At 42.3% G+C, this 27,581-nt stretch overlaps 2 protein-coding genes across 3 annotated transcripts; both read left to right on the top strand.

Moving 5' to 3' along the window:
• The first annotated feature begins 1,450 nt into the window (after positions 1-1,450).
• itm2ba (integral membrane protein 2Ba) lies at positions 1,451-11,168 on the top strand. Of its 2 annotated transcripts, none has more exons than XM_023831740.2 (6): positions 1,451-1,693; positions 8,750-8,905; positions 9,005-9,202; positions 9,368-9,478; positions 9,768-9,918; positions 10,184-11,168. In XM_023831740.2, the coding sequence occupies exons 1-6, from the start codon at positions 1,604-1,606 to the stop codon at positions 10,270-10,272; spliced, it is 795 nt and encodes a 264-aa protein (XP_023687508.1). In that variant the 5' UTR covers positions 1,451-1,603; the 3' UTR covers positions 10,273-11,168. The 2 variants fall into 2 exon arrangements, with proteins under 2 accessions (XP_023687508.1, XP_023687509.1); XM_023831741.2 differs by having other exon boundaries at positions 1,452-1,693; positions 8,750-8,881.
• A 12,044-nt stretch (positions 11,169-23,212) lies between these two features.
• On the top strand, positions 23,213-26,513 carry med4 (mediator complex subunit 4). Its single transcript, XM_023831758.2, has 7 exons — positions 23,213-23,451; positions 23,789-23,855; positions 23,938-24,108; positions 24,491-24,548; positions 24,643-24,729; positions 24,890-25,021; positions 25,426-26,513. The coding sequence occupies exons 1-7, from the start codon at positions 23,381-23,383 to the stop codon at positions 25,596-25,598; spliced, it is 759 nt and encodes a 252-aa protein (XP_023687526.1). The 5' UTR covers positions 23,213-23,380; the 3' UTR covers positions 25,599-26,513.
• Positions 26,514-27,581: the final 1,068 nt, after the last annotated feature.

The raw sequence follows: 27,581 nt of genomic DNA, 5'->3' as shown, positions 1-27,581 counted from the left end.
GATCTCACTTCCAGGTGGGTTGAGGCCTACTCCTGTTGTCATACCACAATTCTATCTATAACTAAGGGTCTGATTTAGGAACTGATACCCCGATGGGGCATTCCACAAAAATTATCTTCAGACAATGGAATCCATTTCGTAATTGTTGTAATAAGTGAACTGGGTGAAAATCCATGTGTAGATCTGAGATGTCACTGCTCCTGTCAGAGCGGTGGAGCAATGGGGAGAGTAAATGGCACCATTAAGAACAAATTAGCTAAAGTGCAATGCTGAAATGGACATGGACAAGATGATAACTCTTCCGCTGGTCCTGCTGCACCTCAGACCTTGGCCCAATTCTAGCACAGGGCTGTCCCCTTATGAAATCCTCACTGGGCATCCTATGCAATGTGGGCCTCATCTTGATCTCTCAACTCTGCTGTAGAGGTCATGGATGAGACCATGTTCAGGTACTGTTAGAAACGGCCATTTTACCGGGGTGCGAGTGACAACAACAGCAAGAAAATCCCGAATCTAAGTTTCTTCTGTATACCTTCGGATCGTACAAATCAAGGCAAAGAGACCGAAGAGCTGCCGGAAGGCTACAGAAAACTTGTTTAAGGTCCATCGATCGAATGAATTTGAACGACGATACTGTCAAGAAGTGGCACGTTCTGTTAAATGCATTAAAAATGCGTATTCATTTCCTTTTGAGCATTTTGTAATTTGTATTTTGCTGGACGGAAAAAAACAGATGTAGGTTAATTTGAAACAAAATAGATTGAGAGACTGTGTATTTAAAATACTTAAGATACTTAAGTAAAATACTTAAACGTTTTTAAGAACGTTTATCGCTAGGCTTACAGGGAGATTTCATGCAGCGCTGAATTACCGTAGTCCAAAGTAGAAAATAAAACATTTTCTTAATACGAACCAAGTCTCTGGCTTAAATTTCTACAACAAAAGTGTGTATTTAACCGCGTCTCGCAGAAAGCAGGTCAATTAAGGCTTGGTGAACATCCATCTCGTCCCTGATTATTAATTTTAGCAGCGCAATTTACAGACGCTCCTCTACTTACGAACATTCAGACATACTAACGAAGACGACTGTAAGTCCAAATTGTGTTCCTTGGGCTCCCGTTTCCTGTCCACAACATCCTTTTTTTCTGAGCGCCAATTCCGGGTAGCACGACTTCTGGCCGATACTCCCGCCGCGCAGCAGCGTAGCGTGCGTACTCCCAGCATCCTTGTTCTTAGTACTTGCGTAAACCCTTAAAATGGTGTTGAATAACGACTTACGAACATTTCAAGTTACGAACGTTCGTTCGTATCTCAGTCGTAATTAGAGGAGCGTCTGTAGTATAATTTATTATCTTGTTAGTTTCACATGAAAAAGCGCGCCCCCTTGCGGCGCAGCCGGGCCAATGCGCTGTATAGTTCTGCAGCTAGATGAAATGTAGCTGTGCTCGCGCTGGGTGCGTATCTGCGTCACTGATAGATGTTGTCAGTGGGGAGGAGAAGCTGTAGAACAAGAAAAACCAAGAGCGGCTTCCAGAAGAGCGCCGGGCTTCCTACCTACTTTCGACGCAGAAGTTCGACCTCGTACGAATAAAACGAAATAACAATGGTTAAGGTTTCTTTCAACTCAGCCTTGGGTCAAAAAGATCCGAAAAAAGAGGAGGACAAGAATGAAGCCTTAATTCCCGACGAGACGGTGAGTTGACCTGATTTCGTAAAGGTTGTTTACTGGTTTTAATAACAACTTGGAGTTGTACTATATTAGCTTTAATCTATTTATAGATGCGTATTTTTGTTTTATAAGTAGCAAGCTATGTAATAAACTGTAAATACATTTATCAGTAAAGTAAAACGAGCTCTTTTAAAACCTCTTTGGACCTGAAGTTTTTAAAAAGAAGTTGGAATAGTGTGTATAGGATGCAGATGGTTAATAAAATACGGAAATGTTGGAGCGTAGCGTATGTATACGTGTATGTTTGGTTTGGCTCTTTGTGGACATTGAACCTGCAGCTTGATATCGGATAGGTTTAAAAATGGCTGACCGGCCGCATACAGAGTACCGTCTAACCTTGTTTAGGAGGCTCTGCTTTTTTTTACTTTTATTTATAGCGCGACGCATCCAAGTTTTTCAGCAGACGTGCATTTTCCGGAAACGCCGTCTGCAGTGCCATCTTGACAAGATGCACTAAGTTTTTTTTTTTTGTCGCGTAATGTGCTTTTGGGTAGTAACTTGTGTAGTCTGTCGCAGTAATAGGTGAATTAGGTGTCGCAGGCAGTGGTTATGTAATATAATGCGCATGTATGTGACAAGGGCACACTGTGCTGTGCTCCCTGTGTCTGTCTCTGTGGCGCCGGGGTCTGTCCAGCACCTGTGACGGGTGACGGGCGCCGGGAGGAAACATGGCACTGTCTGTAACATGTGAGCATTTACGGCATGATTGGGGTTAACACCAAAAAAAATACCCCTGGAATGAAGGAAATAGATTATCATCGATATTGTAAAACATTTACTGCTTGTTCTAGATAAAGTACAAGACGATGCAACAGATAAATCTGCCTTTGCTCCAGTTTGTCTACTTAACGCGTTACCCTGTGGAAGTAGGATCGATGTTTTTAATCAAACTTTTTTTTGTTTCATTTTATTGCTTTTGGCTATGCAGTACCATCTTGGAGAGCTTCAAATTATTAACCACTGATTGAGGTGCGCCTCCATTTTGATCGAATCTGACGTTTGCCAAAACTAGCGTATGTTTAAACACACATTAGGGGAAGCACAGCGGAGATCCGGCCAATTAAACAAACTGAATCGATTAAAGCACTTGGATCACGTTACACCGCTAACCTACAAAGCTAAGACAAGAAAACGAGACGACATTTCCCCGCAGATTAGTTCCTACGATCATGTTATTTTGGTAAAGGTACTGTTTAAGGTATGTGACTCAGAAATAATCAGTAAAAGGGCACTGTTACAGTTGTCTTCTGGTAACATATCAGTTCAATGGGGAGTTTTTTTTCTAGGAGACAGACTGATCACGGTATGCGTGGGATTCATGTTGTGGTTTGTTGTTGGCAATTCTTTCTAGTGTGAGAGCAACATCCGAGACGGGACGCTTCGCTTTCGCTTTGAGTCACACTCTGGCTCGGCCGATAAAATGGCAGCTTTTAATCTGAACAACTGCGCATGAAGGATCTACTCTATATGCATCTGTGCGCCTGTGCTGCTCTCTGCTCCGGCCGACCTCGTAATCAGTGAAGTTATTAATGCAGTTCTTAATTGGATTAGGAGACTGAATTGTGGATGTCTCGACGGCACTTATTTTTTGTATATGTATTTTTAAACTAAGTAGGTTTCATTGCACGGCTGTGAACTTTCCCCAAAACCTGGGTTGTGAAATTGCATTGTTAGACTCTCTTAGCACTTTGGTCGTGTGTAAGTATGACTAAACAAGAAACTTGTCAAAAGTCAGATTCTGTTTCTGAAATTAATCAAGAGCCCATTGTCATTACAAAGTATATTTTTAGTACTGTAATAATGTTAGTCCACTGATGAGAATGAAATACATTAGATAAAATCATGCACTTCCAATATATTTTGCTGGCAACTGGCTCTTTTCCATTAATTAATTTTGCAGTGGAATGGATATCATTTTGAAAAGGAGCTTTAAGGACTAAAGAATTTTACTTTAAAATAAATGGGGAATGGGGTGCATAAAGGTTTTGAATGTGGGGTTTTGATATTCAAGGAACTGTGGCTGTGTAATTGTAGCTTCTGTAGTGTTGGCTTCTGCTAAAGCCTTTGGGGCTAAGAGAAAACACAATACAAATTATTAAACTTAACCATCATTAGTATAATTTTTATTTATTGACACCTCTCCCTATTGTTATAATGTGATATTTTTTTCTTAAAATTCATAAATAGTGTAGCAGTGGACATAAGTATCAAACAAGTATCAAGTGCCTATAGTTTTGTCCTAACTGAGGTGAGATACTTTTACTTTATTGAATGCGTGCAGGATGCAGAAGGTTTTAGTTTGTTTGTGTTACCTAAAGAAAGTTCCGAGCTACCAGAAACTAAATGGCAATATATTCCATTTTTTATCAGTAGGAAAAAAACTGTAAGACACAGGTTAGGATAATGTCACTCTTAGAGAACTTGTTTCACAAATCACTGATTCTATTATGATTAGCTTCACTTTCATTTTATTTGTGTGTGTGTGTGTGTGTGTATTAGTTGTACCATATAATGATTTATTTATAAACTATTTTGAATATTAATAATGAGAACCCGTGCTCTTTAATATATTAGGATAAAGTTGGGATGGTTGGTTGGGTGGTTTTTTTTGCTTGTTTCCCCACATTCATCGGGGGAGCTTGTAATGCTTATTTTGAGATGTGCAGAATAGATTTTGTTTTTAAAACTACATCAAGCAACATTTATTTAGTTGTACCTACTGTGTGCAATGACAATAAAGGCATTGTTTTCTGTTCTATAAAGTGTGAATCTTTGTAAAAGTAAATTTTACAAATGTCAGTTTCAGGATAGAGCAGCTCGAATATCGCAAAAATCAAAATCAAGATTATTTTGGTCAATACTGAAATCACTATTATTTAACATGATCACTCGTTGACTTTGGATATATGATGGCTTTATTGAACTTTTAAAATGTACCTTTTTAACACTGGTCTTCCCTGAGCTATAAATGTAATTCAACTGTGAAGCAAATATGGTGCTGAATGGGCTGCTCTGGGTTTATAACACCAGGCAAAAACGGAAGCATCATTGTGAAACCAAATGCAGCACAATAGTTTTATCTCGATTATTATCGGCTTGCTAATGGTTGCCCCGTGGCCTGTTGCGGACATTGATGTGCTGCCTGGGCTATCGGCTGCTCAGCTGCTTCTTTCTGGCATCATTTACTTCAGGGGCCTCCGGAGTAATAAAACGCACAGCCTCAGTGTGTTCCACTGACCTCACCTTTCTGGGGCTATGGAGACTCGTTCAGCATCATACTGCATCATATTTTAACTGCATACCTACATCACATTTTCTCTCTCGCAGGTTGTACAGTTATTTTCAGCGCCTAGCGGAAAAGAGTACAAAAAATGATGTATTCACAGAAATATGTATTTGTGTTTAGGCATGAACCACACCTTGGGCCAGCCCAGGGATGCATGTGTGAGCTTGCAGACCTGGGTGGTGATACAGAGCAGAAAGACAGCATTTGGCAAGTGCATCAAGGCAGGAGTGTGTGTGTGTGTGTGTGTGTGTGTGTGTCTGTTGGTCTGTCTAGCTGTCTGTGTGAGCCAGCTACGTCGTACACAATGGGGGAATGAAGTTATGAATACCTGCAGCAATTGACGGGAATGCAATGTCTCTGTTTGTAGTGCTTAGTGTGGCATAGCAGTGGGTCTGAGCTCTCTCTCTTCCTGGGTTACTCTACAAGTCTGGTGACTATGACAGCCAGGGCTATGAAGTACAAAGCCTCGTTTGTCATCAGTCGTCAGATAACAGTACAACCACAAAGATCCAAAAGCAACTTAATGATATGGGCCCCCCTTTCACCCATGCACTCATACCCATCAGTAGGAGTGTAGCGGTACACGTATTCATACCCAAATTTTTCGGTTTGGGTGTTTTGGTTTAGTACATATATGTAACAGACGAATGTGGCAAATGCGGAACGTTTGTGTGTTTTCTGAGCAACATTCGGAAAGGTGCACATGAAACCACAAAATAATTATGTCAAGTGGACATGAAACAAATGGCCATGGGGATGAATGGACACTCGGTGGGGAAGATGGTGGCGCTTTGAGTATTCGTAGGAGTAGAAAAGCGCTATATAAATGCAATCCATTTACCATTATGGTGAAGCAGGTTCATACGGCTGAGGTGCAAAGTCCAGTGAAGATGTGACTGAATGCGTCCAACTCCAAGGTGGGAGTTGGATTCAGTTACAAAGCGCAATTCTTTGGTTCGGAAATATTTAGATGGCAATAAGAGTGAAAAAATATTTAAAAATATTAATTGAAATGTAGGTTACTGTAATTATGCTGTTCATATTTATTACTTCTAGTGTTTGCCCAGTTGCACATAGGCCGATTTTGTTAAGGGACTGATGTGTGCGAGTCTGGCATGGTGCTATCATGAATAAGTAAGTGTGTACTGAGACTCCCAGCACCATCTCATATTAAATTCAAGCACTGTCTCAAAAGCTCAGGCTAACTGAAGTAAACGGACAGCTAAGCATGAGTACAGCTGTCTGCAAAGTTTACCATGTTAGAGTTAAATGATGTGGTAATACCGCTACATTTGCATGCATCTCTGCAGCTACATGCCCAAGGCAACGAACCCTCGACATAACTTTTAACATCCTCTGAAGCAGGAGAGATGAAGCTAAACAGATGATGAAGTCCATTGCCATTGATGTTCTGTAGGGAATTCCACATTATTTTAGCTTTTTTAAAATAAAGACATTCTGAAAGATGTGTTTCAGGTCACATTTCCAAATTGTCAGTTTGTATTTAATTCATATACCCTGCTTGTTCTCAGTGCCATACATACTGTATACTGTAAAGGTGGTCATTTTGGTGTGCATGTCATCTTTACTTCTGAACCCTTAATTGCCAATAAGCTGCTACTGCTGTAAGTTCTCGTTTGTATTGAAGTTTATTGATGATCTTTTTGTTTGAAGGTTTGCTTGTTGAGTATAGCTCATTGAAGGCTCTTCAGTGTATGATGCAGTATTTACTTTAAATATATACCCAAAATGTTCAAACAGCGTCAAGTTAAATACATCAAACATTTTAAAGCAAGAATAACTTCTCCGCAGTAAAAAAACATTAATCACAATGTCACTTAAAAAAATCCCACTACATATTGAATCAGCAAACAAATATTGATGTAATATCTAATAATGAGGTTGCTACCTATTCCCACCCGTAATGTCGGTTGCTGGTCATTTCCCAGCTGCTCTGTCAGGCAGTAAAAAATGCAATGCCTTTTTTGTTCTGACTCCAGCAAGCCCTCCTTTCAGTCTTTCACTGTCTCGGTCCCTCTTTCCCTTCAATGGTAAAATAAGGGTGTGTCAAAACATATTTCTCTCTCCCTATATTTTCACTTTCTCGCTCACTCTCTGTTTTCTCTCACCTCACGCTCTCTGCACGGCAGCCTCAGCGGTTCTGTCCTCCAGGACACCTGTGAGTTGAATCGAGGTGAAGCCCCTTGTAGCCTCGAATAAGATGACAGACCATCAAGGGCACCTAGATCTGGATGAGCCTCGTTGCCTGAAAAGCATATTTGAATATTCCTTCAATAGTTAGTCTCCAAGCTAATTGGGCATTTAATAAAGTTTTTTTTAAAGCCCATTTAGTTGCCTGTTAACTTTCCTTCGGTCCCATGTTCTTTCCAGGCTGGATGGGTATTGCTTTGAATATAAGGACATGCTTGTCCAAAATTTGCTGCTTAAGTGCTGTAATAAGTTCCTACTTTTTCTCATTCCGAAAGTCAGCTTGAAAGAGGATGTTTAAACTTGGTTGATGTAAAAAGCTAAATGTAGAAGTGATCACTGGTCTTTTGGTCTGTCTGTTTCTACTGTGAAAGCTGCACGTACAATTTTGCATGCCTTTCTGTAACTGTCCTTGCTTTGCATACTTTATCCCACTTGTCCTGAATATCATTTATCCTCCTTCAGTTTTGCTCTTTGTGTGGCTGTAAAAAAAATATACAGGAGCTGGAAAGTATCCTATAGTTGCTTTTTAATTTGGAGCAAAGACAGGAAGTTGCAAATAATTCCTCCTGCTGTTTTTAAAACGCGAGCTAAGCCAGCCAGCGCGCTGTGTCACTGGTGATCGAGTCGTGGGCGACCTCCAGGGATTCTGAAAGTCCTGAGCGGAGTTCAGGTGACACACCGTCTCCAGGGTAACGTGTGCCAGCCCATTTAAAAGGTGCGGCTGAATGAGGTCCCCACCCTTCTCAAGGGACACAAATAAATGCAGTTTTACTTCTTAGAAATGGGAGCCAGATGCTTTCCAAGCCCTCATGGAGGTGCGCTGCTCCCTGGGGGAGCTAACCGGGAAACGCGGCCATTAAAAAAGTGATGGACTTTCAAACAATGTGCACTGGGCTCCTGAGTTTGTAATAAATAGCTAAAGATGGGCTAAGCAGAATGCCCCCCCCCCTTCTCTGCTTGTTTCCTGAAATGGTTGTGTTGTGCTGTTTAGGGGAAAAGGTTATTTTGGAATCTGTTCCCCCTGCCTGGAATGCTGATGTCAATGTGTCAGGGTGGACTGGGTTTATTCTACCCCCCTGCCCCCATGTTTGTGCTGCTCACCGTCTACTCATCCTCACTGCAGATGTTTGGCTGGTGGGTGGCGTTGAGGCCCCTCGGCCGCTCCGGACAAAGCCACCATTTTTGAGGAGCAGTAAACAAGCCATGGCGGGATGATGGTAGCAGGAGAGCTGCCAGGGAACATTAGCGCAGGCGGTATCACCCTCCCCCAGGCCCGGCTTGCTACCCGGGCAGCCCTACTGTAGTGCTGAACCCAGCTGTGTCTCCGCCCAGTCACAGGTCCAGTCCCTCTATTCACAAGAACTCCATGTGTTTACACGATCAGATATTGAGTGGGACCGGCTTATATAATCTGATCATTGCGCTTGTGTTTGTGTCATGCCTGTTTATTTCAGGTCACAGCATCGGTAATAGTTAGCTGGGCTGACTGGTCTGCTCTTTTTGTTCCTTTTATATGTGTCTAGGATTTGGAGAATGGCGTGCGGGTTCGACAGCAGTCCAAAGCCTGGTGCTGGTGCCTGTGCCTGGGCCTGGCCCTCATGCTGGCCGGCGTCGTCGTGGGAGGAGCCTACCTGTACAGAGAGTTCCTGATGCAGGCATGTGGCACAGACAGCACTATGGTCAGCTGTCCCATTGGCTTCTTTGGGGTTTTTCTCGGGGATGTGAACACACCAGGATGGGGTGGGGGTGCGTGGTAACACGCTTTATCTGCCCTGCAGGAGCCACAGGTCTTCGTGTGTGGGGTAGGCTACGTCGAGAAGGACTTCATGATCGAGGACGAGGAGCCCATCCCCCCACAGCGCTGGATCCAGGAGAGCATCCGCGTGCTGGAGGACGACGAGGTCGAGTTCATTAATGTTCCCGTGCCTGAGTTCACCGACAGTGATCCCGCTGACATCGTCCATGACTTCAGAAGGGTAAGCAGGCAGCTTTTCTCCTGACTGCAGGGGGTTTAAAAATAGGCCTGTCCTCATTTCTTTTTTGTGCAAAGCCTCTGTGTTTTTCATTAAATGGCGTTAGTATCGGAGCAGCCGTGTCCGGAGTTCAGTCAGTCACGTGTGCCACCCCTCTGCCCCTTGTAGAACCTGACCGCATATCTGGATCTCAGTCTTAACAAGTGCTATGTCATTCCCCTCAACACCTCCATTGTGCTGCCGCCCAGAAACTTTGTGGATCTGCTGGTAAAAATCAAGGTATGCATTTTATCTTTGAAATAAACAAGGTTTTTTTCTTCTCTCAGGTCTCTAAAGGGTTTTCCTCCTTTATTTATGACAAACATGGAAAATACCAAGAGCTATTATTCTACTGTAATAGGAAGCAGCTTTCTTACTGCATGTCTGACCTGGTGCATGTCAGGGTGTGTGCGAGCGTGGTAACCATGTGTGCGGGCATGGTAACCATGTGTGTAACCATGTGTGCGGACGTGGTAACCATGTGGGTAACCATGTGTGTAACCATGTGTGCTTCTTGTGTTCCCCTCAGGCAGGGACATACCTGCCCCAGTCATACCTGATCCATGAGCAGATGATGGTGACTGAGCGATTGGACAATGTGGATCAGCTGGGGTACTTCATCTACGGTCTCTGCCGTGGCAAGGAGACCTACAGACTCGAGCGCAGGGACACCATTATTGGTTAGTTGGTTTTCCACATGCTACTTCCTCCAAAATGCACTCTTGTGCTGCATGCCACTTGAATACATGATACAGTAGCCATGAGTAGATGTGTAGCAGATATGCAAAAGCCTGTGAAAGAATATGCAAGTGAGCATACAGCGAATGTAAAGTAAATGTGGCCTCTGTTCAGGGTATGCCCAGTGGTGGCACGCTACAGATAGGTCATCTTCCACCTCTAGAGCAGTCATGTTATAGCAGATAACTGTGTTGCTTCCCTTTGCAGGTATGCAGAAACGGGAAGCCCTCACATGCCACAAGATCTTCCATTTTGAGAACAGGTTTGTGGTGGAGACTGAGATCTGTGAGCAGTAGGTCTCCCTGTGGCCAGCAGCCAGGCCTCTCTGCACCTCTCTTGCATCACTCTAGTGCAGTGGAAGTTTTTATTCATTTTGATCTTTCCTTTTTGCGGTGTTTGTGTTTCCATTTAATGTGCTCACCCTGATTATCCCTTGAATAACAGCTTTCTCCTACGTTTCCCAGCAATATGATGCATCAGCATTCTCCTAAGATATCTGGTGAATCTGAATCCTTTTTACATAAAGTGATGGGGCTCTAGATTGTGTAGGAAGCTCTGTATGTGATTACCCCTACATTTAGGCTGGTCTTTTAGACCAGAGAACTAATAGAAAATGAAATCCAGGTCAAATGTAGATTTTAGGATAGATATACACACTGTTTAATGAGAGAGAGTTTGTTTCATTTGTAGATTGGAATAAATGTACCTTAAACTTTAAAAAGTATGTTCAGTTTTTTGTAGGACCACACAATTCTGTACCACTATGACGCTAGGATGCCTAGAATATGTGCATTTTTATTTTCCTGTTTTAATAATCTGCTGTATTACGTAATACACTGCAATATAAATATCATGCAGTTTGCTTTTCCATGTGATTATTCATATTAAAATGAGAATGTAAAAGATGTGGGGTGTAATTATAAGGATGTTATTTTTTTCCATTTACTTTCGTACGAGATCTTTTTTTTTAATTTAAATTTAAGAAAAAATCTTGAAACAAGAATATTTGGAAAGACTGGAAGAGAGTTTTCCATTAATGTATAAGATTTACATTTATATGTATTCATTTAAAGAAATATTATTTTGTTGTATTTTCTCTTAACTTACTGCAGATCTTTCTGATAGACTTGTACTAATTTGTATATAACCTCTATGTAAAAGAGACAATATAAGAATAAATCTTCAAAATTAACCTTATGATTTGTGTGTTTTTAGAGGTAAAAGATGCGATTTAGCTCTCACACGATTTTTGTGCTTGTGTAGGCCAATAGGATGTTGGGGTATATCTCCAGGTGTGTGGAGTTTAAGTCAAGGGAGGTAATGCTAAGATTATACAATTCCTTGGTGAGACCTCACCTAGAATATTGTGTACAGGTTTGGTCACCATATCTTAAAAAGGACATAGCGGCCTTAGAAAAGGTGCAGCGTAGGGCCACAAGAATGATTCCTGGTCTTAGAGGAATGTCATACGAGGAAAGGTTATTTGAGCTAAATCTGTTCAGCCTCAAGCAAAGGAGACTGAGGGGGGACATGATCCAGGTCTATAAGATTCTAACAGGTTTGGATGCTGTTCAACCGAATAGTTACTTCAGCATTAGTTCAAATACAAGAACTCGTGGCCATAGGTGGAAATTAGCGGGAGAACATTTCAAACTGGATTTAAGGAAGCACTTCTTTACACAGCGTGTAGTCAGAGTATGGAATAGTCTTCCTGATAACGTAGTGCAAGCTGAATCCTTGGGTTCCTTTAAATCAGAGCTAGATAAGATTTTAACAACTCTGAGCTATTAGTTAAGTTCTCCCCAAGCGAGCTCGATGGGCCGAATGGCCTCCTCTCGTTTGTATAGTTCTTATGTTCTTATGTATCAATGTCTAAATCTTAAAACTCCATGCAAATTTTAATAGCACTGAGCATAATAGACTGGTGATATAATATAACAAACTTTCTGGCGTGGAGCAGTCTGTTTGAATATAAGGTTTCATCATCTCACTTTGGAACTGTAGGTGTGCTGGATTAACGGTATAAGTGGTCTGCCACGAATTACCGATCGCGTGACTAGTCTAATAAACACCGTATTCAGCATAATTCACTGAAACATTTTTTATTTAATATTTAATAAATGTCTTACGATGTCGACTTAAACAGCAATGTATGAACTGAATCAGTTGGGAGTCAACGACTAGGGCTTGGCTTTTTCTTGTTCCGCTCGTGTTGGAGCATCGGGTGTAACCATCAGGTATGATGGAGACGCTGCTTCTCCAGCACCAATCATGCTTGGGTTGCTACCGGTGTTACTCACTTCTTCCTTCCGAAGGCAGACACACGCCACACGCTTCTTATCCAGAGTGGATACACGTCGTTATGCTTATAAGAACTGCTTTTGTGAGTAGTGCTTTTCATACAATTCCCATAGTGATTTCAAGTGCGCCCCAGAAAAGGAATTTACATCTAATGTCAGATATGGGTGGACAGTTAAAAATGCAGGCTTGCAAATTTTAAACGAAATTATGAGATTCATGTCCGTTTACGGATTTTTCTTGAATCCTAACCTGCGACTCGTGCTCATTACGTTGCCGAAATTAACATAGATTATGGAGACGATAAAATGAGTCTTCATGAAAATTTGGCTGTAAGACTACAGTGTTTCCAATCTGGATCAATTATTACCACCGCTGAAATTGCGACAGTGTCTGCATGATCACGGTATTTGGCCGTATTAATTATACACTCAATTATAGTTCGCTATTTAACACGTCGGTTTTCGACTTTCAACTGGATGAACAAAACGTCATCATAGGAGCCGCTACGCCAGGGGTGACCAATCGTATCCGCAAAGGGCCGGTGTGTATGCAGGTTTTTGCCATAACCGGTAGGTCAGCTGTTCAAACCCAGGTGTGAGGACTCTTCAGCCAATCAGTCCTCTAATTAGTAATCTAATTAGGGAGTTGCTAGCGAAAACCCACATACACAGCGGTCCTTTGCGGATAAGATTGGCCACCCCTGCTCTACGCCCTACCCTGGATCGTAGAGGGCCCTCCCTCCGGCCATAAGAAGCCCCTCCCATATACACAGGAAGTTATATTGCTATAATTTCTTCCAAGCTCTTGACTGCTAGAATATTACTTACACTTAGTGCTGGGCGATAAAACGATCTCGATTTTTTTATCGATAAAAAATGAGGACGATCACGATGATACAGACTATAAAGCTTGATCTACCAAGTTCGCACTGTTTTAGAGAAGGCGCTGAGACAGACAACTCAATGACCTATTGAGCAGGGGTTTACTGAACGCCAGCACAACAGCCAATCACCGACGACGGTGTAATTTTGCCCATCCTCCCTTATAGAAGCAATGGGTGCGTTCGACTTGGGCTTAGGCCTGTCTGCAGCTGACGTGACGTGGAGCGTGATCTGCAGATGTTCTGACGAGTTGAGCTACCTATCGAGACGGGCTATCGGGCCTTTCTGCTCCACCGTTTTGGGATTAGGGTTAGGTTTTAGGGGTTAGAGTAAGGGTTTTGGGGGGTTAGGGTAAGAGTAAGGTTAGGGCTATCGATTAGCACTACGGTAGCCTAACTCGACAAAGTAGCTCAACTCGACAGAACACCGGTTCCAGCAGTGCCGCACTATTTTGTAAGGCATGCACTGGCCGATCTCATAAACTTCTCTCATAAATATTAATGAGACATCTCCTACCACCCTGCAAAAAAGGAAATTTGCCGCCCTGACTATATATATACACTCACCTAAACGATTATTAGGAACACCTGTTCAATTTCTCATTAATGCAATTATCTAATCAACCAATCACATGGCTGTTGCTTCAATGCATTTAGGGGTGTGGTCCTGGTCAGGACAATCTCCTGAACTCCAAACTGAATGTCAGAATGGGAAAGAAAGGTGATTTAAGCAATTTTGAGCGTGGCATGGTTGTTGGTGCCAGACGGGCTGGTCTGAGTATTTCACAATCTGCTCAATTACTGGGATTTTCACGCACAACCATTTCTAGGGTTTACAAAGAATGGTGTGCAAAGGGAAAAACATCCAGTAAATAACCACTCGTTACAACCGAGGTATGCAGCAAACCATTTGTGAAGCCACAACACGCACAACCTTGAGGCGGATGGGCTACAACAGCAGAAGACCCCACCGGGTACCACTCATCTCCACTACAAATAGGAAAAAGAGGCTACAATTTGCACGAGCTCACCAAAATTGGACCGTTGAAGACTGGAAAAATGTTGCCTGGTCTGATGAGTCTCGATTTCTGTTGAGACATTCAAATGGTAGAGTCAGAATTTGGCGTAAACAGAATGAGAACATGGATCCATCATGCCTTGTTACCACTGTGCAGGCTGGTGGTGGTGGTGTAATGGTGTGGGGGATGTTTTCTTGGCACACTTTAGTCAAAGTCAAAGTCAGCTTTATTGTCAATTCCTTCTCATGCACTGGACATGCAAAGGAATCGAAATTGCGTTTCTCACTGTCCCATGCGCAGACAAGACAAAAGACATGACAGGATAGGACAAACAGTGAAGTGCACAAGCACAACAAAAAACACATCCTAAGTACTGAGTAACAGTATATAAAGTGTATAAAGTATAAAGTGCAGGCAGCTTAAGGCATTTACCGTTGGTACTGAGAGAGATATATAAAGTGTTTCCAGTTTTGTAAAAGTGTTTCTGTGCAGAGAAATTCAATAATAGTAGTGCTGGTAATAGTAATAGCAGCTGTAATAGTAATAGTAATAATAATGATACAACAATAATAATAATAATAATAATAATAATAGTAGTAGTAGCCGATTGTGCAATTTGTATACTTCAGAGGTAGTTCAGAGGTAGTTTCAGTCGGGGGAGAGAGTTTAGTAGTCTCACAGCCTGGTGGATGAAGCTGTTGCTGAGTCTGGTAGTGCGGGAGCGGAGGCTCCTATACCTCCTTCCAGAGGGCAGGGGGCTGAACAGTTCGTGTGCAGGGTGGCTTGCATCGCTCACAATTGTGATGGCTTTTCGGGTGAGGCGGGTGGTGTATATATCTTTCAGGGAGGGGAGTGGTGCACCAATGATCCTCTCAGCTGTGCTCACAATGCGCTGTAGGGCTTTCCTGTTGTATTCAGTGCAGCTCCCACCCCACACAGTGATGCAGCTGGAAAGGACGCTCTCAATGGTTCCTCTGTAAAAGATGGTCATGATGGGTGGTGGAGCTCTTGCCTTCTTGAGTTTGCGCAGGAAGTAGAGGCGCTGCTGGGTTTTCTTTGCCAGTGTTGCAGTGTTGGTGGTCCAGGAGAGGTCTTCACTGATGTGCACCCCCAGGAATTTGGTGCTCCTTACTCTCTCCACAGCAGCACCGTCGATGGTCAGTGGCAGATGTTGGGTGTGGTCTCTCTGGAAGTTGACAACAATCTCCTTGGTCTTGCTTACATTCAGCAGGAGGTTGTTGTTCTTGCACCATGTGGTCAGAAGATCGACCTCTTCCCTGTAGCAAGTCTCATTGCCCTTGGTGATGAGCCCCACCAGAGTTGTGTCGTCCGCAAACTTCACAAGGTGATTGGAGCTGTAGGTTGGTGTGCAGTCGTGTGTCAGCTTAGTGCCAATTGGGCATCGTTTAAATGCCACGGCCTACCTGAGCATTGTTTCTGACCATGTCCATCCCTTTATGACCACCATGTACCCATCCTCTGATGGCTACTTCCAGCAGGATAATGCACCATGTCACAAAGCTCGAATCATTTCAAATTGGTTTCTTGAACATGACAATGAGTTCACTGTACTAAAATGGCCCCCACAGTCACCAGATCTCAACCCAATAGAGTATCTTTGGGATGTGGTGGAACGGGAGCTTCGTGCCCTGGATGTGCATCCCACAAATCTCCATCAACTGCAAGATGCTATCCTATCAATATGGGCCAACATTTCTAAAGAATGCTTTCAGCACCTTGTTGAATCAATGCCACGTAGAATTAAGGCAGTTCTGAAGGCGAAAGGGGGTCAAACACCGTATTAGTATGGTGTTCCTAATAATCCTTTAGGTGAGTGTATATATATATGGCAAGCCGTTTTAACATTTAATCGCTAGACTGGATATGTATTGCAGATATCCGTAATTCAATTCTTCCTAGTCAAAAAGAGCATTTCAGATATCCACATTGACATTCTTCCTATCCACAATTGTCATTTCAGATATCTAGAATGGCGGTGCGACGTACATCCGGTAAAAATATATAAAAATATATAAGCCAGCTAAATTATTGATGCCTTCCATACTGTTGCTATGACAGTTCTCTATAAACTCCTTATTACAAATAAATTAATAACTACATACGTTTTAATAGAAAGCTAATAACTTGCACGGTAAAATATAAAACGTTCTTTGTTTCGTTCGCCTCACATTGGTGAATATATAGTTTTTGCTGTTAATGCAGCAGAACAGAAAGTGATCAGCATGTTGAACGACAATTCTCAATTTCATCTAAAGGAGAAGGACTGGAAATTTTGGTTAGCAGCCTTGACTGCTGCAAAAAAACTTTTAGTTCAGCGATGGAAGCCTCCACATGACATTTCTGTTAAGCACTGGTTACATTCCTTACTTGAGATATTATATTTGGAACTGTCTTCAACACGGTCTAATCAGGCTAAGCCCGCCATTTTATCTATGTGGAAGCACTGTACCTATTCAGTTAGAGAGATTTTGGTCATTTAAACTATCTTTTGTAATATTGTAGTTTTTCTATTTATATACCTGTAACAATTCCTGAAGTGCGGTGGGTGGGGAGAGGGTTGGGGGGTAGCAATTGTCTAACACTTTTTCTTGTTCGATGTATGTTATATGCTACTTTGAAAACGAATAAAAATACTGAATTACAAAAAAAAAAGAAAGTGATCAGCATGATACGTTTAACTCATCTGCACTGTTCAGCACAAATACAGACTCCAGTGCAATTAAATCAGTATTAGCCGGGTTTACTAGTTTTGCTCCAGTTTCATTTTTGATTTGGTCACCCAGAGGGTCTGCTGACAGACAGCTAGCGCAAGTGGCGTGTTGAGGGGCTGTCAGCTGTTCGCAGTCAGTGCATGGGACGGTCATTCATTCACAAAATGCATAATTTTGATCTGAGCATGTAAGTGGAGCTCATTGCTCACGGACCTGTACGCTCCTCCAGCTCCCCCCACTCACAGCCGCTTCGCTCATTATCGCCCCCCTCTCGGGTCAATTTTAATCTCGCTCCAAGGAATCCGCTCACCGCTGTCTCCAAGAACGAAAGTTTTAGCCTTAACTTTAGCCCGGCATCAAAATAAATGAGCAGTCAAATCCACATTCAAGTAGAAATGGTTTATTTCTGGGTCAGTTAAGCTTCAGACACAGGGTGTGAGCTGGTCTGGTACAGCTCCGGTAAGGTGACGCTAATTGTGGATAGTCAATGGACCCATTTTATGATAAAACGGCGTCCTATCTACTCGTCAACAGATAACCACAATACAATTGTAGATATCTGCAATTGCATTGTTCCTAGGCGTAATTCTAATTGTAGATATCTGCAATTGCATTTTTACTAGTCATAATATGAATTGTGGATATCTGTAATGACATTTTTACTATCCACAATGTATTTTTGGATATTCAAAATTACATTATATATATACACTGCTCAAAAAAAATTAAAGGAACACTTTTTAATCAGAGTATAGCATCAAGTCAATTAAACTTCTGGGATATTGATGTGGTCAGTTAAGTAGCAGAGGGGGTTGTTAATCGGTTTCAGCTGCTTTGGTGTTAATGAAATTAACAACAGGTGTAACAGGTTTCTGACTGTTTTTTCCACTAGTTTTGCATTTGGCTACAGTCAGTGTCACTACTGGTAGCATGAGGTGATACCTGCACCCTACAGAGGTTGCACAGCACAGTCCAACTCCTCCAGGATGGTGCATCAATACATGCCAATTGCCAGAAGGTTTGCTGTGTCTCCCAGAACAGTCTCAAGGGCATGGAGGTGATTCCAGGAGACAGGCAGTTACTCTAGGAGAGCTGGACAGGGCCATAGAAGGTCCTTAACCCATCAGCAGGACCAGTATCTGCTCCTTTGTGCAAGGAGGAACAGGAGGAGCACTGCCAGAGCCCTACAAAATGACCTCCAGCAGGCCACTGGTGCAAATGTCTCTGACCAAACAATCAGAAACAGACTTCATGAGGGTGGCTAGAGGGCCCGACGTCCTCTAGTGAACCCTGTGCTCACTGCCCGGCACTGTGGACCTCGATTAGCATTTGCCGTAGAATGCCAGAATTGGCTGATCTGCCACCGGCACCCTGTGCTTTTTACAGATGTGAGCAGGTTCACACTGAGAACATGTGACAGATGTGAAAGGGTTTGAAAAGTTGTGGAGAACGTTATGCTGCATGTAACATTGTTCAGCATGACTGGTTTGGTGGTGGGTCAGTGATGGTCTGGGGAGGCATATCCATGGAGGAACACACAGACCCCTACAGGCTAGACAACAGCACCTTGACTGCCATTGGGTATCGGGATGAAATCCATGGACCCAATGTCAGACCCTACGCTGGTGCAGTGGGTCCTGGGCTCCTCCTGGTGCATGACAATGCCCGGCCTCATGTGGCGAGAGTATGCAGGCAGTTCCTGTAGGATGAAGGAATTGATACCATTGACTGCCCCCCACGCTCGCCTGACCTAAATCCAATAGAACACCTCTGGGACATTATGTTTCGGTCCATCCGACGCCACCAGGTTGCACCTTAGACCATCCAGGAGCTCAGTGATGCCCTGGTCCAGATCTGGGAGGAGATCCCCCAGGACACCATCCATCATCTCATTAGGAGGATGCCCCGACATTGTTAGGCATGCATACAAGCACATGGGGGCCATACAAACTACAGAGTACAATTTTGAGTTGCTGCAATGAAATTTCGGCAAAATGGACTAGCCTGCCGCATCATTTTTTCACTTAGATTTTCGGGGTGTCTTTGAATTCAGCCCTTTGTAGGTTGATAATTTTCATTTCCATCAAACAACGTGGCATCCTTTCATTCCTAACACATTATCTAGTCCATATCAGTATAGATATCCAGCATGATTTTTTTCCCATTGAGATCTGATGTGTTTTCAAAGTGTTCCTTTAATTTTTTTTGAGCAGTGTATACATATATATGGAATGTTCTTTTTCCTGTCGGATATCTGAAATTAAAATTATGACTAGTAACAATTGGATTGTAGATATCTGAAATGGGAGTTTTTCCTAGTAAGAATTGAATTGCAGATATCCAGAATGAACATTCTGGATATCTGAAATATAATTGTGGATATCTGAAATTGAAAGCCCAATAGACATGAATGGCAAAAGTGACGTAATTTCTCCTAGGAAGAATGACGATGTGGATATCTGAAATGACAATTGTGGATAGGAAGAATGTCATTGTGGATATCTGAAATGCTCTTTTTGACTAGGAAGAATTGAATTACGGATATCTGCAATACATATCCAGTCTAGCAATTGAATGTCAAAATAGCCACTTATACTTTGTAAAGATTTAAAGATATCTTAAATAGAATTGTGACTAGGAGAAATAAAGTTTAAGATATCTTGAAATACATTTTCTACTAGTAAGAATACAATTGTGGATATCCGTAATTGCCATTCTGACTAGTAGGAATATAATTTTGACTAGGAGAAATGATATTGTGTATATCTAAAATGTAATTACGGATAGGAGTGTGATTAAATGTTAAAACGGCTTGCCATACCTGCCTCGCTCCCCCCCCCTCTGCGCATGATGCAACAAAGCTGTGTCTACCAGCAAAGCTCGGGAGCCTCTGGGTAAACACGCAGCAAAAAAGGCTGGCACGTGGTCTTCCAGTGTTTGGGAAAACTTTAGTCATGACACCTTTTCGCAACCTCTACTGTAGCTGACGTTAATGATGCTGTTTCAACCGTTTTATATTTCCTGTTTATTTATTCTGTCTTGTAAGAGTGAGACATTATCGTTTAAGACTACTCTTACACACTGTAGCCTAAATCGTTCCTTGCTCACTGAAGTAAGCTTAACTATAAGCTACCGTTGCTAGTGTTTGTTAAAACATGTTTGTCTAGTTATCATTTTAGCATGTATTTCAACATTAAAGTCAAATTGGTGTACTGAAATAATTAAGTAAAAACTATTGCAGTGATTATTAACTTCAGTGTGATATAGAAATCCTATTGGATCTCTTAAGATTTGCCTTTTTTGTTAATAATGCTAATAATGTTTAAGAAATATTTTAATAAATTGAAATGTTAATGAGAATTTCAGAATTGTGTGTGGGGGGGAGAGGGTGAATTGTTGTATAAATGACTAACTTGAAAATAATTGCTTATCAATAAATTTATCATCAGATCAATTGAAAAATTAGTTGTTAGATTAGTCGAATAATCAGAATAAATAATTGCTAGATTAATCTTTCAAAGAAAAATTGTTTGTGACAGCACTACATCAGACATTCTCCTAATTCCAGGAGTTGCCCAGATGTGGTGTATTCTGATGTCGTGAGGCAAAACTTCAGATCTTGGAAATATTTTTGTGATGGTCACTGGAACACAAATGTATTTAAAGGCTGCCCTGAGGATAGTAGGCGGGATGGATCTAAAAGCATTGGCCAGGTCGAGGAATGCAACATGAAGATCTCTTTCTTCCTTTTTTGCAGCCTGGATCTGGTGCCATATCATGGTTTAATCAAACCATGGTTTAATTCAAAGCATCCTGAAATACCAGTTATACTATCTTACTGCACTAAGTAGTCAATCAAATTGTCTTTTGTGCAACAATGTGGAAGAAAATATTCCCTTCGACATCCAGAAGATTTATTTGCTGGTTTCTGAGGGATTCTTATCTTCTTATCTTTGGGGATTAGTATTCTTAATGCTCTTGATGCTTTTGGAAAGTTTTTCTTCTTCCACACCATTTTTATTACTCTCCATGGAAACCTCAGGACATCTGGAGCATTTTATACAGCCAGTATGGATCTCCATTTGGTCCTGGAGTTGATACTGTCCTCACCTTCCTCACAGCTTTATTGACTTCACTCCATTCAGGAGAGCTGACGTCACACTGGTGTTCTGGTTTAGGAATGGGTGACATGTCAGTCGAGTGAAAGTATTTACCTCTATTAATTTCTCTGGTTGTCTTTGTATGTTGTTTTCAAAATATCTTCATATTCCCACTTTAACACCCGGAGTGCTCCACTCTTTGTCTTTGAACAGCCCTTTCACAAAGGTGCCTGATTTCTTGTTGCCTTCTAAACTTTCTTAGGCCTATTGCTCCAAACCATACTACCCCATATTCATAAATCAGGTTAGTCATCCTTTCAGCTTCTTTTCTGCTGTTCCTCTAAGATCTTCTAGGATCCTGCTTAGAACTGCATTGACAATTTACTACTCTTTTTTTAGTTGTGGGACTTTGGCAACTTTTACATGTGACCTGTATCGTTGAATCTTCTTCTCCATCACATTATGTCTGGATTGGTTCCAGGTTCTCTGATGTCATGGATGAATTACCTTCCACTTCAACTGGGACATTGATGCTTGATGGACTGTGGCTGGTGTCCTGCTGCTCAGCTTCACTCGGCTGACTTGAGCTTTCTCTCTGGAAATACCGATCAATGTGAGATCTCAATCTTACATGGCTCAGGCATTTCATCTGGCTGTGGTCTGTTCTTAGCCACAACTACATGTTCAGAGCTTGTGTACACCAGTTGTTGTTCCTGTCCTAATTATATAATTCATTGTCATTTCTGTTCCTGTGTCTGTTACCATTATGTCAACTGATAAGTCACCTTCTTCTCTTGCTGTCTCAAGGGCCATTTGCCTTTTCTGACTTTTCATAGCCATTATGGGCGACTTCTCTTCACTAGCAGGTGAAGGAGCCACTGTAATGGGTAGTTAGCTCATAACAGCCCTGTTGTGGAATTTCCCCCTTGTCTTTCCCCAGTTGCCAGCTGCAGTTTCATAGCTGCACCTTCAGTGTAAGACACATTTATGGTCACTGTACAAATACAATAAGATGTCATTTGGTGCAGGCACCAAACATGGATCGTCTGTGATTCCCTGAGGAACGTGTTGGAAACACTGCTATAGACTAAGTACAGGTAAGATACTGTAGTGCAGGGCAGACTGAAGCATCACAAAAGCAGCGGAGGAGGAGACTTGCTTGCCGGGAAGAACATGGTCTTTTATTGCAGTCCTTAACAGGACTATAGCAGGCACTCAATGAGCATTGAACCCAAATATAAAGGGGAAACGCAAGGAGGTCAGACACCGGACAGTCAAGCTCACACATGGTGGGTAAGTTATACAACACTAAAGACACGCGAGGATCGTACAGGGTTCGTGCAAGACATGGACAAACACATGTAGGACAATAGGAAAATACAACCATCAACAACAACAGTACAACAAGGGCTATTTACAATGACGTACATGGGGCAATATACACGCGCTCGCATGGCATGCCGGGATACGCTAATCCCACCGGCGCTACACTGCCCCCCCCACCACCTCAGATCTGAAGCATGTCCCAGGGCTCCAATGGCAGCTACTGGTGCGTCACCTCCAATGACGGATGGTTGTCAGATCCCGATGCTCGTGAGTGTTGGCAGGGCGTTGCTGCTGACGGGGGCCGCTAACCCTTCTTTTTACATGGCTTAGGTGGATCTGGTAGCCCTTCCAGGGGGGCTCCTCCTGGCCAGGGAACATCACTCCCAATGACTCCTATAACCAGCCCCCCTTCTCCAGCGACAGCCAGAGCACAGAGCAGCTTCTTTCTGCCCTGCTTAGTGGGGACGCCCCAGTGTCCCCCGCTCTTTTGTTGGTGGCTCTGGTGCGGAATAAAATGTAGTACTGGATGCAAAAATATCATGGTTAGAGGGATATTACGATAAAGAATTTTTCACTCTGGGGGGGTTGAATAAATAAATTATTGCACTTGAGGAGTAGGGAGGTGGGCAAATAAAGAAGAAATCATGGGGATTGATATGCACTTGAAGACTTTAGAATCCATAATAAAAACCCGTCACAGTGGTTATACAGTGGTGTTTGTAAATATCATTGCTCTGAGGCAGAAGCTGTTCAGCCTGGTCTTGTGGGCATACAGGGCTCTGTAGCGCCTGCCTAATGGCAGAGAAATGAAGATGCTGTGGTTGTGGGTGGGCTCCTTGCAGATGTTCCCGGCTTTGTGGTAAAATATTTTTATGTTTGAGCGATTGAAACAGAAATGACACCTTCGTGGTGAAGACGTTTCCACTCTCCGTCCAGTAGGCGTCGCTAGAGGCTTTTCGAACTGCTTTATCCGCGGACGCAAACGCACAAAGCTTTCGTTTTCCTCTCTTTCCTGACATGCGCAGTACAAACAATAACCTGGAATAATGGCGGTTCCCAGCAGGTCCACGAAGGAGCGGCTGTTATCCGTTTTAGACGATCTGGAAGTGTTATCCAGGTGCGTATTTGGTGAAGCTGCGTCACGGCACAGAGTCTCAGATTATTACTGAAATTAATTTAGGAAATACTATAGCGGGATTTACGAGCTGTGCTGAAACTTCCTCTTACACTTACTAGGGACCAGATGGTTTAACTTTCTTGTACCTCTTTTTTATCAAATGAAATTTCAGCAGCTGTCTAATGTACATATGTTTGATGTCGTGTGTCTGGTTGTAGAGACTGTCCATAAGATTAGAAATGAAGCAAATATGCATTTTCCACAAAATATGTTTTCCTGTGTTTATTTTATTACTGTTGCTGTATTACTGGTAATTAGCAAACTCTGATCATCACAGAGAGCTGATTGAAATCCTTGCCTTGTCGAGGAGCCAGAAACTGCCCCAGCCTGGCGAGGACACCCAGGTAAGGGGATGTGTCGTTTGATGTGTCACGTCCGAGCCCCTGTCGCCCTGCCGCCGTGTGATTTCTCCTGATCCCTCCGCAGATCCTTGAGCTACTTGTGCAGAGGGACGGGGAGTTCCAGGAGCTAATGAAGGTAGCACAGAAGCAGGGAAAAGTTCACCAGGAAATGCAGCTCCTGGAGAAAGAGGTGGAGAAACGGGACAGCGACATCCAGCAACTGCAGAAGCAGCTGAAGGAAGCAGAGCACACACTGGTGAGCTGGGATGCACTGAGCTTTTTGAACAATTTTAGTCCATTGGAGTTTAGATGTTCTGCTGCATGTTCTCTTGTTATGTTAATACTAAACAACTGCAGTAAAGGGAAGCTACATTCTCTGACCAAAACAAAGACAATTTCTTGCCGCCTGTTTCAAGATGCAGTCATTTAACTTAAGTCCCTGCATACTCCAGATTCCTCCTGCAATCCAAATACACACAGTCTATTTAGTTGGTGTCTGTAAATTGCCTCTAGGATTTGTTTGTATCTGCCCTGCAGTGAACTGGCATCCTGTCATAGATATACCTGGGGTTTGTACCCTGTGCGGCTCCAGTCAGTTGGTCTGGATCTGGTTCTAATTATGATATTTTCTCTCCAAGGCAACGGCTGTATACCAAGCAAAGGAAAAATTAAAATCCATCGAAAAGGCCAGAAAAGGTTGGTTAGTTGTGACTGACAACAGAATGGAATTGTTGATATGTGTTTGAAAGGGACTTCTTGTTTGTAAATTTATTTATTTTTTTTTTTTAAGGAAGCATCTCTTCAGAGGAGATCATCAAGTATGCCCACAGAATCAGTGCCAGCAATGCAGTGTGTGCTCCTCTCAACTGGGTACCAGGTGTGTATGAAGGGAGAAAAGATGGCCCTGTGGTTAAGGGCGTTGGCCTGGGACTTTTTATGTAAAAAATAAAAAATTATGAGAAAATTAGATGCTTTTTCCCCTTCCAAGCAAGCATGTATTAATTTGCTGATTAAAGCTCTCTGGTTGATGGCCACAGGTGACCCACGCAGGCCGTACCCCACCGATCTCGAGATGCGCAGTGGGATGCTGGGTCACATGAGCAACCTGGCCTCCAATGGTGTGAACGGGCACCTTCCTGGTGACGCTCTGGCTGCGGGCAGACTGCCAGGTATGCCACCTGTCTGCTTTGGTTTGTTTGCAGATTGCTTTGAATTTGAATTGAAGCAGATTTTCAAAACAGTTAGTTGTTTTCCAAGGCGATTCGTAATATTTGTTGATGACTCATTATTCTCGCCTTCGGAAATTACCATTTGTATAATTAACTTTCAACCAGTAACACGGACCACAGAACAAAACAAACACTGCTTCTACAAGCTAAGCTTTCAAGTCTCCTCTGGGAATAAGGTCCATTAAATTTTTCCTTATATTTGTGAGAACTTGCATGATGTCATTGAGACTTCACTGCAGCACAGTTACGTCATGCAGTAGTGCAGTGTCTGTCAGGCCTACTCTGTCCTATGCGTCACAGCTGCGTTCCCCCCTGACTGCTTCTCTTCTGACCCCTTTTCCCAGATGTGCTCACGCCACAGTACCCCTGGCAGTCCAGTGACGTGTCCATGGGCATTCTACCACCGCACCATGGCAACGACTTCGCTCTGGAGCCCCCAGGCCACAACAAGGAGAACGAAGATGATGTGGAGGCCATGTCTACAGATTCATCCAGCAGCAGCAGCGACTCGGACTGAGAGGGACACACAGCGCGCTACCTGAGTAGAATATGACCCAATCTGTCTGTGACTGCCAAACCCAACTCCACGATTCATGGAAAAAGTATTAAAGCCTAGAATATTAATTATTGTAATCACAAGTATGGGTGTTGCTATTGGTAAACAAATGATCCCCCATAAAATAGCCATCTGGTAATTTCATAATAATCTCTGCTGTAAATCGTTCTGTACTTCGCAGTACAGATATTCATTATATTACCAGCAGGGGAAACTGTCATCCGCCACAATTTTTTCAGGTGATCTGTACACTCGGCACCTTCTAAACTTACAAAGAATTTTAAAGAATAAAGATCCGTCAGATACTGCCTGAGGGTCCGAGGTCCTGCATTCATAGTCAGTGCTGAGGAAGAGAGCCACTTACTACGCCATACAGTCCATCTCTGTTTGGTCCTGTTCCATGTGACTGGAATATGGGTGCAGTGTTGTGCTGTAGCCTAAACTCAACAGGCATTTGTACATTTCTCAGGCTCCTTGAAGTATCTTTGCTGAGCGTGGTCCTCATACCAGGTGCATTCTGTGGAATTTTGAAATACATTAAATTGATTATGTATTTAGTGGCCTTGCAGATTTTTAAATTGTGCTCCTTTTATATTGGATTATTTGTCTGAATATTCATAACAGCAGGACTTTAGACATTCAACCTCTTGGTTAAACGGGTGGCCTCCTGCTCACTACACTTGCAGCTGGGTTGGCTTGTAATTGGAAATGTATAAAAATATAAAAAAGGAGTCATTTATGGATGTTGTAGCTGGGTTCATGTAAACTGGAGAGAAGGTGTGATTGAAGTGGCAGACTGTCATGTTTTGCTTAAACTGTAAATAATACTGTACATAAGTCTTCCTATGTTGTAAATAAAGAACAATCTTTAGTAAACTTGTTAATTTTGGACTTTGTTTTTAAGGATTTTTATGTTTTGATTAAGTGTAATTAAATTGAGAAACCACTAACTTGTGCAGGCAAATAGAAAGTTTACACATTTTAAAATGTATTACACTACATAACTTTGATTGCATTTATAGTCAAACTTTACATGACATTGCATTGTTTTAGCAATATTTTACCAACATATATGTGACAGCTGCTGTGAAATGCTTTAAAAATGGGGGGAGTGTGTGACTCAATGGGTTACGGCTCAGCGTCTTTGATCAGAAGCCCTTGAACAAGGTCCCTAACAGCAACTATTCCAGATGTGCCAGACACTGGCCAACCTTGTGCTGTGACACAAAACTTGGTGTCACCTGTCTGTGTCTCATGGAGAGTATAGATATATAGACAATTTCCACAATAAATAGAATAAAGTCTATTCTATTCTATTCTATTCCATAAACACTTAAAGTAAAAGACTGTGCTTAGACCAGTGTGGACACCTCAATCCTTACCATTGTGAACAAGCCCAGGAATAACCATTTGGACTTCTGGATTATGCCAGGAGCTCAAGGTGTATCTCAATCAATGCTGAAATTAATTTTGAAATACTTTCTTGAGTAAAATTGTGTAAATTGACCGCAAGATTGGTATAAAATAAAATTAAAACTTAAAATATCCCTTAGAATGCACTAAGAGATGGAAGGCATGGACTTTGAATATGAACGGACTTGATTCTGGAATTTCTCATAGAGCCACTTTTGTGGTGGGGGTGGAATAAATCTTATAATAAAAATTAAATCTTAAATATGCTACGTAGGATCTCATATACATTGGTGTGTGTGCGTGCAATATATATCAATGCCTATAAGAGATCCTACTTAGCATATGTAAGATTGAATATATACATTTGTGTGTGTCTGGTTCCAAATGTCCTCCACAATGTGATAAAAACCTGTTATTTTGACGTTGTGGGGACCATTTTTCAGGTCCCCACAAAGATCAGTGGATGCAATCAAAAAACTAAAAATGCTTCTACATGCAGGTTTGCAGACCTAGCCTTTGTGGACACTAGTC

The sequence above is a fragment of the Paramormyrops kingsleyae genome, chromosome 16, assembly GCF_048594095.1.
Source record: "Paramormyrops kingsleyae isolate MSU_618 chromosome 16, PKINGS_0.4, whole genome shotgun sequence".
Taxonomy (NCBI): Eukaryota; Metazoa; Chordata; class Actinopteri; order Osteoglossiformes; family Mormyridae; genus Paramormyrops; species Paramormyrops kingsleyae.
The sequence above is the reverse complement of the archived record's forward strand: the minus strand, read 5'-3'. Positions and strand labels throughout refer to the sequence as shown.